The sequence below is a fragment of the Schistocerca cancellata genome, chromosome 7 (genome assembly GCF_023864275.1).
Source record: "Schistocerca cancellata isolate TAMUIC-IGC-003103 chromosome 7, iqSchCanc2.1, whole genome shotgun sequence".
Lineage (NCBI taxonomy): Eukaryota > Metazoa > Arthropoda > Insecta > Orthoptera > Acrididae > Schistocerca > Schistocerca cancellata.
The window spans coordinates 300,906,641-300,924,038 of NC_064632.1; the positions used below are offsets into that span (position 1 = coordinate 300,906,641).

Consider the following 17,398-nt stretch of genomic DNA (forward strand, 5'->3'; position numbering starts at 1 on the left):
TTCTGAATTTTGTAGGTAATGGTCTGAACATTCCTTCTTGAATTTATGTAAACTTTCACTCTGTCAACGTTTTCTCCCTTACATTGCGGAACTGCTCTGACTATCCTATTATTGATCAGTGAAGGTTCTTCAGAGAAAATGTATATGTAGACTAGCTTATCAACCTAACAAGGGAATGGTCCAAAAAGACATATCGAAATCTACCCTGAAATTTTTACACAGGAAGAAGACAACAAAAGAAATGTGCTTCCAAAATTTTATCTGCTAAGAGGCACTAGAGGTATTAAAAAAAATTAGAAAAGAAAAAAAAAGCTATGTATGCGCTACTAGGCGCACACACACAGCTGTGGTCAGTGGTACATTTGTAAATAGGAAACAAGGAAACACGACACGATCATAATTTGTAAAGGATGTTTCAGGTTACCATTCATTGGTAGTTTCTCTGACACAACAGCACACAGTTACTGTTCTCTCAAATTAGCCACTCAAGTAACATCTATTACAAATTATCAGTTGCTTTTTGCAGTATTGGTAAGTATTGACAGTACAGATAAAGCTGAATTAATATTGATTGTGCTTTCATAAGGCATGCCTGCTAATGGTACCTTTTTCTTTTCTTCAGTTCCACAGTTATGTGGAATCCAATTAAAGTTCTCAATTTAGCAATGATTAAATATGAAGAACATGGTTTCCAGCTGAAATCACCTACTTCTTCTGAGGACATACAAATGTGTCATCTGTTAGTTGATTTCCTTGACATTCATTCAAATGATATCAACTTTTCATTTGAAATTTTGGATACATTAGAAGAAATAGGAAGTAACTGTGATGATTCCATGATTTGTGGTTCGGACAATGTCAGTTGCCCCAGTAACAGTTCTGAAGAAGAAGATCTTCTAAGCCTTTAAAAAAAAAAAAAAAAAAAGGACAGTGAAACATTGGTTAAACGAAGGAGGGAAAAACTGCTTGAAGTTATGCAATGTGCAAAGGCATTTTCATTTTGTAAAATTGGAGTGTGAACTGTAAAAGGCAAAATGAATTACATGAAGTAAGAAATATGTGGCAAACGGAAACCCAAAACCATCTGAATGAAAAACTGTTTGAAAGAGTAAGAACTGCTTGTGAGAGGCTATTCACCATTACAATGGAGATCTGAAAGACTGGTCCCTCCAAACTGCATCTGACATGAACATTGCTAATTTCCAGGCTTTGTCAACCTGGCCATGCAGGTTCAAGAAATCATACAGAATAGGAAGTTGTAAAATTACCAAGTTTACGTCAAGTAAACATATATAGCAGCTGCCATTGATAGACAATACTCTAGAGAAATTCATAGCTGACGTCAAGATAAAACTTACTGTTATCACCAAAACTGCTGTTTATAATGCTGATCAGTCAGTTTTCGTGAAAGAACTGTGTGCACACCGCACTTGTATCATTCTGGGGTGAAAAAAAGATGGAGTTGGGTGCCCGATCAATGAATGCAATGCCACATTCACATACCATAATGCCAGTGAGAAGTATGAGTGGTTTACTGTTTCCGCAGCTGTAGATCTGTTTTCAAGAACTCCAAGGCAAATTAGGACTAAAAATTAAAAAAAATGACTGTTTAGTTGCAAAAAAATTGACGTATCAAAATCTGTTACAATGGGAAAAAATAATTTTCAACATTTCATTCAAAACATATTTCTACCAGCTGCAGAAACTAATTCGTTGCTTTTATTGGATTCGTGGTCTGGACATAACAATGCGTCTGTTTTTTTGGAGGTCGGCAAGAAACCTGCAGGTGTAATGTGGTTTCCACCTGGAACTACTAGTGCAATTCAACCTCTCAATAAAGAATTTTTTCGGCAGTGGAAAGCATTTTTCAGGAAATTATCAGACAACATGATTTTTGATACCTCTCTCTCTGTCATGTCATGTTTATCAGTGGAATAGTATTCTTAAGCTCTAGTCATTTGTGCATTACCAGTTTTCTTCGCCATGCATTACGAACATGATCAAGTGTGCCTGGTATGCAGTGCAATATACAGAACAACAGCCGGGACCATTTCTGACTCCACTCTAGTTCTGACTGTAGCTAGTTACTGTGAAGTACCTGACTGCATCAATTTTTCCTTTGTCCGGTGTGCCTGGTGCAAGAAAAATGTTCGTTTTTGTCATTCAGTAGACACTTCACATTTTTGTGACGACTACAGGGAATAAAGAAATAAATGTTTCACTGATAGTCAAATGCACAACATTCAACCATTATTATAAGGGATGGCCTACAGGAATTGTTATAAAATATAGTACTGCAAGACACATTTCATTTCAACAAATTACAAGTCCTCATTGGGGGGGGGGGGGGAGTCATCTGTGACATCAAACACTGCCATGATTTTATTTTCTATGCTAGCCACTTTTATCAGAATTACATGTGTAAGAATTGAACTGTTGATATGAAGTTATTCAAAAAATGTTTGTATATTTTAAGCCAGGTTTTCACCAGAGCAAACAAGCTAACAAACACAAGCAAAAGAGAATTCTGTCTGGTGTACCCGGGCGGCCTCTTCCAGGTCTTTCAACTGGACACCACTGTTGCTGCTTGTGTGTCCCTAACCTTCTCCAGTTACCTAATCAGAAAATGGAGACCTTCATTGTAACGTGGGATCTTAACAACATGTCTTTCATGGGCACTCCAACATTTGTGAGAAGTGAATGCTCGGGATTTGATCCTGCGCTCTCTGGATCATGAAGCTCACACTTTGCCACTATACCATTTTTGTTTTTTTTTTGGCTTGGGGGGGGGGGGGGGGAATATGACCATTAGACCTTACTTAGTGGAAAAGCTTTGTCACCTCTTGAGATGATGCTCAATGTCAGTAATAATTAGTGTTTTGTTTATAAATTTCCCCTGAGTGGTAACGAGAAGCTATGGAAAAATGGCAGCCAACATACAAGGAAATTTGTGGACCAGTGCTAAGGAGAGATGGAATTCCTTGTAAAGTGCATGATCTCCACACATGTCACGCTTCCATACAAATTGAAACACTTAAATTCTTCCTGCCCTTTGCCATTTTGTATACTCCATCAAGAACAGTGTGCTCGCCATGCAAAATAATCCTCACTGCATAGCAAAGTTTTGCATTGTGGCTCTGACAAGATAGAGTTGTATCCTGTATGCTGAATGTTAGCTCAAAAAACTAAAAACTAATAACACAGTGTCCATAGGCAATGTTCACTATCTCATGTTCTCTTTCATTCCCTCTAGTCTGAATGACTGTACCCATATTTTCTGCAAATGCTAGTTTGCAAGTGTTCACTTCCATTCACTCACAATGATTGAGCCTTGATGCCAGCTACGAGCACTTTTCACTTGCTGTGTTACAAGATAAGTAATTTAGCTAGTAATTAATTGTTTTTGCTGCATATTCTATAGTATTTATGTGCATTAGTGTCAGATAGATGTGGTATATTGAAGGTTCCAGTTTTTATTTGCGTCTGAATAGGAAAAGTGAAGTTTCTGTTTAGGACAGTTTTGTATGTACGCAAACATTTGTTTCCATTCTCAAGTGGCATTAATTACACAGGATTATCAATTAAGTCAGTGTACACTACTCAGTATTTATGTTTATTGGTGTCATTTAGACTAAATACATTGAAAGTAGCAATTTTTATACGTTTTATTGGGTCATTTTTCACGTATACGTAAATGTTTGTTTACATTATAAATACGGGGTTAATCAGTTCAGGTGAGTGTACAATACTCAGTATTCATGTTTATTAATGTCATTTAGACTCGATACAGCAAAGGTAGAAGTTTTTATAGGTTTTATTAGGAAAAGTGATACTGACAGTCAATTCTAACCTCACTTGTATATGTTTGACTAGTGCAACCTGCGAGCTTTAACAGTTAAGCAAATGTAAAATACATGGTAAATTAGTGTTACACTACAATATCTGAGTAAATCTGTGTTATAATACAACTTCTGAGTCCTTCTTACATACAATTTATTTAGCAGAAAGCTAAAACTCGCCTCACTCTCTGCTTAAATTCCTTAGCTTGTTGTGAGTTTTAGTGATCATGTACTGTTAAGCCCATTGTTTCCTATAAAGTAGAGTTCATATTTACATTCTGAATGCTTATTATTAGCTAAAGGTTTTGTTTTGTACCTGCATCTGTCAGTGTACAATACTCAATATTTAAAAAGATGAGACTTACCAAACAAAAGCGCTGGCAGGTCGATAGACACACAAACAAACACAAACATACACACAAAAATCTAGCTTTCGCAACCAACGGTTGCCTCGTCAGGAAAGAGGGAAGGAGAGGGAAAGACAAAAGGATATGGGTTTTTGCTTGTGTCTGTGTATATGCGGATGGATATGTGTGTGTGTGCGCGAGTGTATACCTGTCCTTTTTTCCCCCTAAGGTAAGTCTTTCCGCTCCCGGGATTGGAATGACTCCTTACCCTCTCCCTTAAAACCCATATCCTTTTGTCTTTCCTTCTCCTTCCCTCTTTCCTGACGAGGCAACCGTTGGTTGCGAAAGCTAGATTTTTGTGTGTATGTTTGTGTTTGTTTGTGTGTCTATCGACCTGCCAGCGCTTTTGTTTGGTAAGTCTCATCATCATTCTTTTTAAATATATTTTTCCCACGTGGAATGTTTCCCTCTATTATATCCATACTCAATATTTATATTCATTAGTGTCATTTAGACTCGATACATTGAAGGTAGCAATTTTTATAGTTTTATTAGGTCATTTTCGCCTGTACGTAAACATTTGTTTACATTATAAATATGAGGGATAATCAATAAATGTAGCTTACCCTAGGTTACTGTTTAATTCTTTAATAATATTCACTAGATAGCCCCAGCAGTTTACTGTAGGTCACTGTTTTTTTTCTTTCTTTAGTATTAACTAGATAGCTCCTAGCAGGAAAATAAGCACCAGATCTAGCTTCTACCATAATTTTTATTGTTTTTCATTGTTGAGTGTCCTTTATGCCAAATAGAGTGTAGTTGTTAACCTTGTGTGGCAGTAGGTTTCCTTAAGTTTCTTATAGCAAATCACATATTAGCTAGATGGATACAGACTGTGTCTGTCATGTGTGGATGCAGGAGGAGTTGGCCACTGTCCAAACGCAGCTGGAAGCTTTGTTGGCCACAGTCAATAGGCTTCAGAGTGCCACCTTGCAGTGTGGTGGGGATGGGGTGCCTGGGGCAGCCTCTGCTGTACTAGATGCGCAGGGGGAGGGGGGGGGGGGGCGGCACATCACAGCTCTCTGCTATTGAGCCGGCCTGCCCATTCTCTCCTCAGTGTGGGTGGCAGACTGTGTCGAGGCCTCGAGCCTCAAGGCGAAGGCTGCATGGGGATGCAGGCTCCTGCCAAATCCCATGCACTTTGCTAATAGATTCAGTGTGATATCTGATGCTGAGGGGAGGGGGGGGGGAACTCTGGGGGGGAGAGAGGCTGAGCCAGATCAGAAGGCACCTTCTGCCAGGATATTTGTCGCTCCTTCAGCAAGGTCTGGACAGGCACATGAGGATAGGGGTTTGTTAATTATTGGGAGCTCCAATGTTAGGCGGATCATGGAGCCCTTCGGGAACATAGCGGCTACGACGGGGAAGAAGTCCTACATTCACTCGGCGTGCTTGCTGGGGGGCCTTGTCTAGGATGTGGGAGAGGCTCTTCCGGCAGCTGTCTAGCATGCAGGGTGCAGCCAGCTGCAGATTGTTACACATGTTGGCACCAACGATGCCAGTCGTCGGGGTTCCGAGGAAATCCTTGGGTCCTTTCGACAGATGTCTAAATTGATGAAGGTGGCCTCCATCTCTCGAGGAGTGGAAGCCAAGCTGCCGATTTGCAGCATTGTACCAAGGGTGGACCGGGGTCCTCTTGTTTGGAGTGGAGTGGAGAATCTAAACCAGAGTTTACATTGACTCTGTGATGAAAATGGTTGTAGATTCCTCGACCTACCCTGTGGGGTGGAAGGTTGTAGGATGCCCCTTGATAGGTCAGGGGCACCCTACATACAGGAAGCAGCTACATGGGTAGCACAGTACTTGTAGTGTGCACATGGGAGTTTTTTATATTAGGTTCCTCCCCATGGGAAACAAACTGTTGACCTGCAAAATTACCAGTTCATGACAATGATGTGAGTGTGCCAACTGTAAAAATTGTTACCGTATTTACGCGAATCTAAGCCGCACCTGAAATTTGAGACTCGAAATTCAAGGGGAGAGAAAAGTTTTAGACCGCACCTCCAAATCGAAACAAAGTTGGTCCATTGTAATATGAGACACAATTTAGGTCGAATGAATGACGATACAGCTACAGTAGTTTGGTTCAAGTCGTAAGGTTAGCAGTTAAGCTTTACCAGGTAGCCATTGCTATGCGTCAGGCGCTCTGTCTGTATTTATATGGCTACCCTTCCTTTTTCACGTGCTTTGTCTGGTTTGAATTGATTGCTTATTTTGCTTTGATCTGGTAAGTGCCGTTCTCTTTGTTATAGGTGTTTACCTCACTCTAAGCTGAAAATGCATTATTGTACTGTGTTACGCATTTTTTGTTGCATTCTGATAATGAGCGTTTGCGGCCTGTCGCTGCTTGCGGCATGGCTTGCTTTTATGTGCGCTGCTGCCGCTTACAATAAGAAAAGAGAAGAATTGTCTCATTAGCGAAACAATGCTAAGAGACTGCTATTTGTTGTTACTTACACTGCTGCTTTCTTTGATAATGATAAACGAGAACCAAAGAATAGACTGCGTATGATAGAAGATGTTCTAAACGAGAGTTTAGCAAAAAATTTTCTCCGTTTGAAAATCTTTGCAGACACCTCTTTAGTATGTTACATTCTGCTTAGAAATTAGAGTCATCTTAGATTTGAAAATCTAGTCAGTTGCCGTGCTTCATTTCTGACTGTATCACTACTTGGCATAAGAATAATACAAATATAAACATGACATGATCTGTATATTCTTTCACGTTTGCCGTTGTCTCACTCTACTTTCGTAGTTTATTAGGCAGACAGAATTTAAGTGAGATAGCAGCAAACACGAAAGAATACTTGGCAAAATGTTTACATTCGTATTATTCTTATGGTGAAGAGAATACTGCATGTGATTCACAATTCATAAAAGTTCCTTTTAGCAACCATCACTTGTCACAGGTAGGAAAAATTCAGAATGTAGAGTTGGCCATATTGACAAACATCCCAAACAGTCTTTCCAGTCGGATTTTCATAGTACATTGAAAGGCTGCTACATTCGAATATGAACAATACGGAATTTGTATTTACTTCATTGGATAATGTATGAAAGTGCAGGGGTCGAAACTTGGGGCAGAGAAAAAAGCTCGTCTTCCACCTTTTTTTTAAAAAATTTATTTACTGGCACAGAGGTTTTGGCACCAGTATTTATCTTTGTGCCTGCAAAGCATGCCTGTGTAGCGCTACATATATTCTATGGCAGAAGTTAGTTGTGGCGGCACCTACCAACATTTTTCAGAACTTCCGCGTACTTTGCTCTCGGTTCTAAGCCGCAGGCGGTTTTTTTTATTACAAAAACTGGAAAAAAAGTGCGGCTTAGATTCGAGTAAATACGGTAATTTGCCTAAACAGGTCATTCCAAAGGATTTAAATATGCTAAATCTCATGTTAGTAAATTGTCGAAGTGTCTGTAGCAAGTTCCCCGAGTTACTCTCCAAAATAGACAGTAGTAATGCCAATATTGTATTAGGTACTGAAAGCTGGTTGAAACCAGACACAAATAGCAGTGAAATTTTGAACTTGGATTGGACAATGTTTAGGAAGCATAGGACTGTTGCAATGGGAGGTAGTGTGTTCATTGCAGTTAAAAGCTGTTTAAACGCAGTTGAGATCGATACTGGGTCAGACTGTGAAATAGTTTGGATAAAGCTGTCAATCAGACAAGGAGTGACCATTGTATTAGGATGTTTTTATAGACCACCAGCATCCGCAACAACCGTCGCAGAATGTTTCAGGGAAAGTCTAGAGTACATAGGAAATAAATATCCAGATTATCCATTAGTTATAGGTGGACACTTTAATCTGGTGTCCATTGACTGGGAAAATTACACATTTATCACAGGGAGCAGAAGCAGAGACTTGTGTGAAGTTATTCTAGGAGCACTCTCAACATACAACCTTGAGCAATTGGTTAGAAAACCAACTTGAGATGGGAACATATTAGATATCTTGGCGACAAACAGACCTGATCTTTTTGTGGAAGTTAATCTAGAAGAAGGTATTGGCGACCGTAATGTTGTTGTGGCTTCTGCGTCAGTGGAAGTTGGTAGGGTTTTTTGTTTGGGAAAGCAAAAATATCTTCATAGTCGGCTCCAAGCATTCATCACGGACACAAAGATATTGAGCATCTTTGGTCGGAATTTAAAGGTATTGTCCACCACGTGCTAGAGAAATATGTGCCTAGCAGAAATATGGGGAGAGGGAATTCCAGATAGTTCTGCTACGTGGCACTGCGTGAGTGATTCGCAGAGTCGCGTGCTAGACGGGCAGGTCTGCACAAACTGCTGTTATAAGCTGTTCTTTGTGTGGCAAAAATATGTAACTTCAATATTTTTGACAAAACACTTGCAGTGCCTCTGAACAGCTAAAATTTTGGCAGTGCATTTCTTTCTTGTCTTCTTCCTGCGTAAAAATTTTCACATGTCATATTGGACCATTCCCTTGTAAGTGTTGCTTTGAAAATGATCCCTGTTACACCTCGGAGTATGTGTTAATGTCGGACCTTGTGACGGACTGAAACTGATTTATAATGTAATTTTGGTGTGGATTTCTGTCTTGAGGACAGTGCACAGCCTCTGAGGTCCTCAGATGTGTCATGTGTTCTGGTCCAAATTTTATCTATGTCTGCACACATATTCTGTCATCCTGGTCTTCCCTATTTTATTCTGTTTTTAATTACATTTAGATATGATTATTCACCATATAGCGGAGATGCTGAGTCGCGATAGGCACAACAAAAAGATTCACACAATTATAGCTTTCAGCCATTAAGGCCTTCGTCAACAACACACACACACACACACACACACACACACACACACACACACACACGTGTCTGCAGTATCAGGCAAATGAAACCACACTGCGAGCAAGAGCACCAGTGCATGATGGGAGTGGAAACTGGGTGGGGGTAAGGAAGAGGCTGGGACAGGGAGGGGGAGGGATACTGTGGTGGGGGTCGCAGACAGTGAAGTGCTGCAGTTTAGACAGAGGACAGGAGAGAAGGTGGGAGGGGGGGGGAGGGGGAGGGGGAAGTAGCGAAAAGGAGAGAAATAAAAAGAAAAAACCTTCGTTAGTCACTGTCACCAGCCATCCAGTCCCACCCTGTTCCCATTCCAGCACCACACAGCCGTCATTTCACCATCACACACAGTCTTTTATTTTATTTTTATTTATCTCCTTTCCGCTATGCCCACCCCCACCCCCCACCCACCCCCACCCCCACCCCCACCTTCTCTCGTACCCTCTGTCTAAACTGCAGCACTTCACTGTCCGCCACCCCGATCACAGTATTCCTCCCCCTCCCCACCCCAGCCTCCTCTTTTCTCCCACCCAGTTGCCACTCTCATTATGCACTGGTGCTGCTGCTCGCAGTGTGGTTTCAGTTGCCTGAAACTGCAGACGTGTGCGAGAGTTGTGTTTGCATGAGTGTGTGTGTGCATGCGTGTATGTGTGTCTATTGTTGAAAAGGCCTTAACAGCCAAAAGCTATAATTGTGTGGATCTTTTTGTTGTGCCTATCGCGACTCGGCATCTCCACTATATGGTGAGTAGGAACTTTCCTACTCTAATATCGTTACATTTCATCCTGGATTTTCCATTGTTTGCTTTAGATGTGATTAGTCCTTTTTCTTCTGCGCCCTATAATGCTGCTTTATAGTAGGAGTCACGAACAATGGCAGTTGAGTTTAGGCTTGTTCTGCGCACCTACGTCACATATTCTCCCACAGCCAATGAGCATTCAGTAGCATTCTGAGGGGTCTGCTGTGAACGCTGTAGCTAATGTGAGCACTAAACGTGATTGTAGTGAGTTGTTTAATGAATTTTGATTCCATTTGTTGTGAGACGTCATCGCTGATTGTGACGGTAAGTTATAAATTCAGCATAAGCAAGTGAGAGACATAATTTGCAGGATATACACTTTCTTCAAGCAGAAAGCATGCATGTACCGCAACTGTTGCTTGTAATCATCAACAATGCAATCCCCGTCCATGCCTTGACATGTGTGAACCACCACCACTCGTGGATCGGACTATAATAGACCCTGTTCATATAGCACTCCGATGAATACAAGACACTAGGTGTTCCTTTTCAAAGATACTAATTGAGAACAACAAAATAGTTGAACAGATTTTTGTGCTTCCTCAAAGAGAGTGGTTTTTACTCCTATCTTCAATACATTGAGCATATCTGATTGGGGAGGGAGAGGGGGATGATTGTGGGAGGGAAGCGTCTTGTCTCTTCCTGCAAAGCTGAACTCTTGACGACTGCATCCACTTATCAGCTTCATTATTCCTCTGACTTTGTTTCACTATTTTGTGTTCTACTGGTGTTCATTATGCTTTTAGTTTTTTCTCTGTTAATGTTATGGATCTCCTCTCCACCCAACTAGAAGAAATTCTTTATTCTGTTACTGTCTCGGCCCTGCATCAGGTCGGCAGGAGTTCACATGTGAGGAAGATGCCTTGCAGCAAATGAGCCCCTCTCTTACCTGTTGACTGGCCTGGTACATGTACTTTTATCTCTGAAGCAATTATTTCTCATCTTTGGTATCAGTCTTTAATATCAGCGCCTCAGTCGTACCACTTTACATACTATCACAATTCAGTCAGATTTATGGCTAATGTCAGCAACTCTAGATTGACTATTTCATGAACGACGAGCTGATGACATAACTGTTTAATCCCTTAGCCCCCTGCCAACCAGCATAAGATGAGGGGGAACACAGACATGACTTTAAAATGTCACTTAACATGCTACAAGCTGATGTCAAGTTATACAGGGTTTTGTGTCTGAAATTTATAGAATTGTCAGGCAAGCGGCTCCCAGATTGAAGATTTAAGTGCATAGTGGGAGCACATCATCATGGTTAAGATTCTTTTCATGGGTGGTTAATGTGGAAGGGCCTGTTACTCCAAGGTCATGAAATGTTCAGGTGACACACTAGTGGAAGGCGATAGTGTTAAACTGCTGAAGTGCTAGTAATAACAGGCTTGTTTGTCTCACAAAGAAGAAAACACAAGTTCTGCAAAATCTGAATTGCGAAAACCTGTGTAGTAAATTTCTAGAACTGATTTTCAGAGTGCAATCCGTGAATAGTCTTCAGTTATCTATAAGCTGCTCCTGATAATGCAAGAATGATAAGAACTCTCATAGAGGCAGATAAGCAGTAATTCTTCCCTTGCCCCATCTGTGAATGGAACAGAACAAAATCTTTGCAGATCAATATAAACTATGTGGCAGACAACACTATTTGTTGCACAATATATGAAGTAGAGTTGGAGATGTGGTATGAACACAATCTATCAAAAATAAAGTTGCTTTGTATCACACTGGAGAGGAAAAGGTCAAATGATATGGAAATGTATAAAAAGCCATTACCTTCCATTTTGTAACTAGCAGCGTGTGATTAAAATAAACATTCAGTGGCAGTGATCCTCATCGTATCAAGGAATTTAATGGAAACACTTGTGCAATACACCATAATTCTGCAGCAATAACATTTAGTACCTAATGTAGCTGTTTCTCTAAGAAGATGACTTTTCACAGGCCAGCTATTGGTCAGCAAAACGCCATGAAGTGTTTGGTGTGATCACAAATGAAGATGGCAAGGTTGTGAAAAATTTGTTTGGAAAGTGGAGTGAAGCACTGTACTGCGGCGTAGCTCCATCAGCACGCTGTATCTGGAGGCCAGGTAAGTATTTATACAAATGTAAGAATGTGATGACAAATTAAGCAGGTCTCAACTGTTTAGTTTAGCATTCTAAAGCATAAACAAAAAACCAAATAAAAATACAAAATACAGACTATAATAACAATGCTATAGAATTTTGGCAAAACCTTTGTAATATACTGCAACTACTTATCATTCATGTAAACTCTCTTTTTTATACATTCCAGTGAGGGGCATTAGGAAATCAAGGAAACAAACAGCTGTAACCCAGAATTTGTCATATGAAATAAAAAGTGAAATAAATAGAAGTGTGAAGATGTCAGCCACCTTCTCCCTCCCTGTCTATTCACATAGCAGAAAAATAAGATACTTTGCATGGAGAATAAGTGATCAATTGATTGCTTAAGTTATTTTATGATTTTATATTTTATATGAGTGTTTCACATCATAATATCTGATTTTGACCAGTTGGTTGTCATTTTCAGACTATAGCATGTGTTCAGCAAATTCTGATGTAATATTCCCATTGTGTTGTCTACAATATTAAAAATCCATAGTATTGACACTGAAACAGGAATGTTACATCTCAGCTTGCAGCATGTACCTTCAGTCTAAAGATGGCCACTGGCTGATTGCAACTACACTGGAGAGCCAAAGAAACTGGTACACCTGCCTAATATCGTGTAGGGCCCCTCAAGCATGCAGAAGTGCTGCAACATGACATGACATAGACTCAACTAATGTCTGAACTAGTGCTGGAGGGAACTGACACCGTGAACGCTACAGGGCTATCCACAAATCCATAAGAGTACAAGGGTGTTGAGATCTCTTCTGAACATCATACTGCAAGAGATACCAGATATGCTCAATAATGTTCATGTCTGGGGAATTTGGTGGCCAGAAGAAGTGTTTAAACTCAAGAAGAATGTTCCTGGAGCCACTCTGTAGCAGTTCTGGACATGTGGGGTGTTGCATTGTCCTGCTGGAATTGCCCAAGTCCATTGGAATGCATAATGGGCATGAATGGATGCAGGTGGTCAGATGGGATCCATATGTACATGTCATCTGTCAAGAGTCGTATCTAGACATATTGGGGATCCCATATCGCTCCAACTGCACTCCCCTGCTGACATGCAGGGTCCATGGATTTATGAGGTTGTCTCCATACCTGTCCACATCCATCTGCTCGATTCAATTTTAAACGAGACTTGTCTGACCAGGCAACATGTTTCTAGTCATCAGCAGTCCAATGGCAGTGTTGATGGGCCCAGGCAAGGCGTAAAGTTTTGTGTCATGCAGTCATCAAGGGTACAGGAGTGAGCCTTCGGCTCCAACAGCCCATATCAATGATGTCTCATTGAATGGTTTGCACGCTGACACTTCTTGATGGCCCAGCATTGAAAACCGCAGCAATTTATGGAAGGGTTGCACTTCTGTTACATTGAACAATTCTCTTTAGTCGTCATCAGTCCTGTTCTCACAGGATCTTTTTCTGGCTGCAGCGATATCTGAGATTTGATGTTTTACTGGATTCCTGATATTCACAGTACACTCGTGAAATGGTTGTATGGAAAATCACCACTTCATCGCTACCTTGGAGATGCTGTGTCCCATTGCTCATAGGCCCACTATAACATCACGTTCACTTAAAACCTTGATGACTTGCCATTGTAGCAGCAGTAACCAGTCTAACAACTGCACCAGACACTTGTTGTCTTATGTAGGCATTGCCGACTGCAGCTCCATATTCTGCCTGTTTACATATCTCCGTATTTTAATACGCATGCCTGTACCAGTTTCTTTGATGCTTCAGTGTAGTTATGGTATTGTGAGAGGTGATTATTTCATGTATGATATAAAAAATAAAAGAATCTATTCACATGTTAGACACTACAAAAGTTTATACATTCCCATTTCCCATTTTCCTCCTTCACTAATGATCACCTTGCTGCCCTAACATCGTGTACGTCTCCTTGCACTCTCTCATTTGTACCCACGTGTTTGTGATCCACATTTGTGCAGTAATCCTTTGCTTCTTTCATTCACACTATGCTGGATCAGCAGAATTACTAAAAGTATTTGTGCCCTTATTCAGCTGATGTGTGTCCATACTGAATTAGGACAACACTTACGTGTATTATTCTACAGCATACAGTCATAAGTGAGCCTTCTAGTGCAAGTGTGAAATAATAGGTCCCTATTCCACAAGAGTTATGTGCAAATTCTGTTCTAACAATCCTGTCTAGTTTGTTTGCAGTTTCTTTGCATCACTTTGGCCTTGTACTTAGATTGCTGCTATATTAACTGAACTTAAGTTATCCATGTGCCTAGAACACACTAACAATGCATTATCGACTGCAACAGGTACACTGCCAAACACAGAGTATAACCATGCAGTTTCCAAGAATTTTCAGATGAAGACACCTCAGAATTGAATGTTTTATAACTCAGTTATACTTGCAGTGTTGGCCTTGTCCAAATGATCAATGGCAATAGTGGTAAAATTCTGTTTTCCATGCGCGTCAGTTTTCATCAGTGCAAAGACAAACTGAATCCCATAACCAACAGGAGGGCAACAGAATAACTGATTCTATCTAGTTATCAATGTAGCAATATTTAAGTCAGTTTCAACATCATAGGCTTGCTTATACAGTATATCACAGGCTGCCATGTATGAACACAGGACTCATATAGTGTGGCGCTGTTTTGCAATGTGGTGAGGGCACTAGTTGTGGCCGTGAATAGTAGCTGGTGATATGCAGAAATGTCTGCCCCTGTAGCTGTGTGGTCTGCACAGATGACTGCTATGTGGGAGTCGTGGGTTCAGTTTCTGGTACTGTCAAGGATTTTTCCTTGGTGGGAGGTCTGGTATGGCCTGCACTCGTGTCTCATGGGGCCATTTGAGGAGCTACTGAACCCATTAGTAGTGGTTCCAAGGTCAAGAAATCTGACAGTGACCAGGAGAGCAGTGTGCTTATCACATGCCCCTCCATGCCATATACAGTAATGCCATTGGTGGAGGATGACACCATGGTCAGTTGGACCCAGTTGATCAGTTTAGGGCAGAATGCAGTACCTTACCTGATCTTTAATATGTAGAGATCATGCGCCAGGTGTTCAACTGATTACGTGCGCATGATATGAGGCACCTGTAAAACTAGAAGCCACGTCTTGTACGATCCACTGCACAATGGCAGTTCATGGTGCTTATGGGTCCAGCACATTATGACAGCTTCTGCAACCCTGGTACAGTCTATTTAGTGTGTTCCCAGAGAGGGTGTCAGAAGACAACTCATTTTCATCACATGGGAACTGAGTTATTGATTATGTCACTGATAATGATGTGTCAAACTCTAACTTATACCCTTTTTTTAGTCATTGTTTGTTTGCCTTATAATGAGCCTGTAGGTTTGTGCTTTCTGTGTCTGTTGTTATTCTTTTAGTGACTGAAATGTTTAGATGTGCCGTACAAACTGGAATTAATAGAGGTTATTGGTTATCCTACCTTATTATTTTACAAATAAGAATGACTAACCTATTCTTTCAGGCACCATGCCAGAAGATTATGAACTATATTATGGCTTTACAAGATTTGCTATTGAGCTAAATGAACTGGATCCAGATATGTCAAAATATCTACCAATAACTGACACCCGCTTCAGACCTGATCAGAGGTAATTATTTAATAACAGTATCATGAAAAGAGTATCTTTTTCATAACAGCTTTGAATATCTTTAATTTTTGGAAGCTAATTTTCCTGTTAGAATCACTGTTTAAAAGGTAAATGCTTTTTCAACTTCTGATATATATGACTGTCAGTGCAGCTTTTCTGACATGCAATAATATTCCATATTTCTTTTTGTGTGTCTGGAGTTGTTCATTGATCACTTCATTCTAGCCTAATATTCATTAGACCTACACTGCCCATATTTACCTTTTCTGTACTGGTATTTGTATATTTGCACAAAGCTGCCATCTAAATAATGTCCATGCTGTTATGAATGTGCATATCAACTTAAAAGTTAATGATTCTATTTTCTTGTTAGGAATTTGCTGTTTTCATCTGATTCGCCCTTGCATCAATGGAAAAGATTTCAATTGAATCAGTATATCTTTAATATAAACTAAAACTTGTCAAAACTGGAAAAATTGTTGCCTGTGTTGGAAGTGAGGTGCTATTTGTGTACTATGAGACTTTCTGTTTCGAATGTTTGTTTTCCAGGTTGTTAGAAGAGGGGAACCTTTCTGGAGCAGAGACTATTAAACTTCAGTTAGAACAAGCACAGCGGGAGCGGAGAAAACGCAAAGAACAGGAGGGTATACAACATCAGCCAAAATGGTTTAGGTGAGCTGTTAATGTGGCATTTTCTGTCTGGAACTTTGTGGTAAAATTGGGATTGCATCAAGACCTCTGATATTTTTGGGTGATGGTCTGAACACACCTTCACAAATTTATGTGAAGTTTCACTCTTCCACTTTTGCCTCCCTATTTTTCAAAGCTCCTCAGACCATCCTGTTAATCAGAGGAGCTCATTCATAGCGAGTCTGCATGTAGGCTAGATTGTCAATCTAATTTTTGAAGATGACATCTTACTCCGTGGGATATGTACTGATGCCATTCCTTCTGACAGACTAAAACTGAATTATTATAATTATAACTTTGATGTGGGTTTCTGTCTTTTGAGGACAGTGCACAGTCATTGAGGTCTACAGACATATCACATGACCTGGTTCAAAATTTCATCTACATCTACATACATAATGTGCAAACCATTATGAAGTGCATGCCAGTAGTATACAAAATGCTACCACATGTTAGTATTTCCTCCTGTTTGAGATGCATCTCGGACTTGGGAAGAATGACTTCTTAAACCCCTCTGTGTGCTATAATTAGTCCATTGTTGTCTTTATGCACCTTATGGGAGCAATACCAAGGGGGATAAAGAAACTGAATTCTTTACTGGTCCTCGAAACTTTGGTAGTATGTTTTTGCGTAATAACTATCTGTCTTCAAAAATCTGCCAATTCAGGCAGTCAGACAAACATGTGACCATTTGTGCTGCTCTTCTTTGTTCCAAAATGGGATGCACAAGTGATTTGTAGCTGATCTCCTTTTTAACTAACAGCATTTTACCAGTATATAGGTAGTGAATCAAAGCCTACCACTTGCCATACCTGTGACTAAGCCCATGTGATCTTTCCATTTCATATCCCTACAAATTGTTACACCCAGGTGTTAGCATGAAATTGTTTCCAGTTGTCACTCATTGATGTTGTAGTCTTTACTTTTTACTGTTGTGTGACATGTACATTGTATGTTCTTGAATGTTTAAAAAAGTTTATAATCTTTGCACCACTTTTAAACCTTATCGAGATCTGACTGGACATTTGTATAACTTCTTTCAGATAGCACTTCATTTTTGTATGTTCTTGAATGTTTAAAAAAGTTTATAATCTTTGCACCACTTTTAA

General features: G+C 40.1%; 1 protein-coding gene across 1 annotated transcript in view; it reads left to right on the forward strand.

Annotated features, from left to right (window-relative positions):
- Positions 1-17,398, forward strand: part of LOC126092630 (oxysterol-binding protein-related protein 6-like) — a 262,237-nt gene that overhangs the window by 224,311 nt on the left and 20,528 nt on the right. The window contains exons 16-18 of the mRNA XM_049908352.1: positions 11,802-11,946; positions 15,473-15,599; positions 16,149-16,271. Of these exons, the coding sequence (XP_049764309.1) occupies positions 11,802-11,946; positions 15,473-15,599; positions 16,149-16,271 (395 nt within the window). The remainder of the gene's footprint in view (positions 1-11,801; positions 11,947-15,472; positions 15,600-16,148; positions 16,272-17,398) is intronic.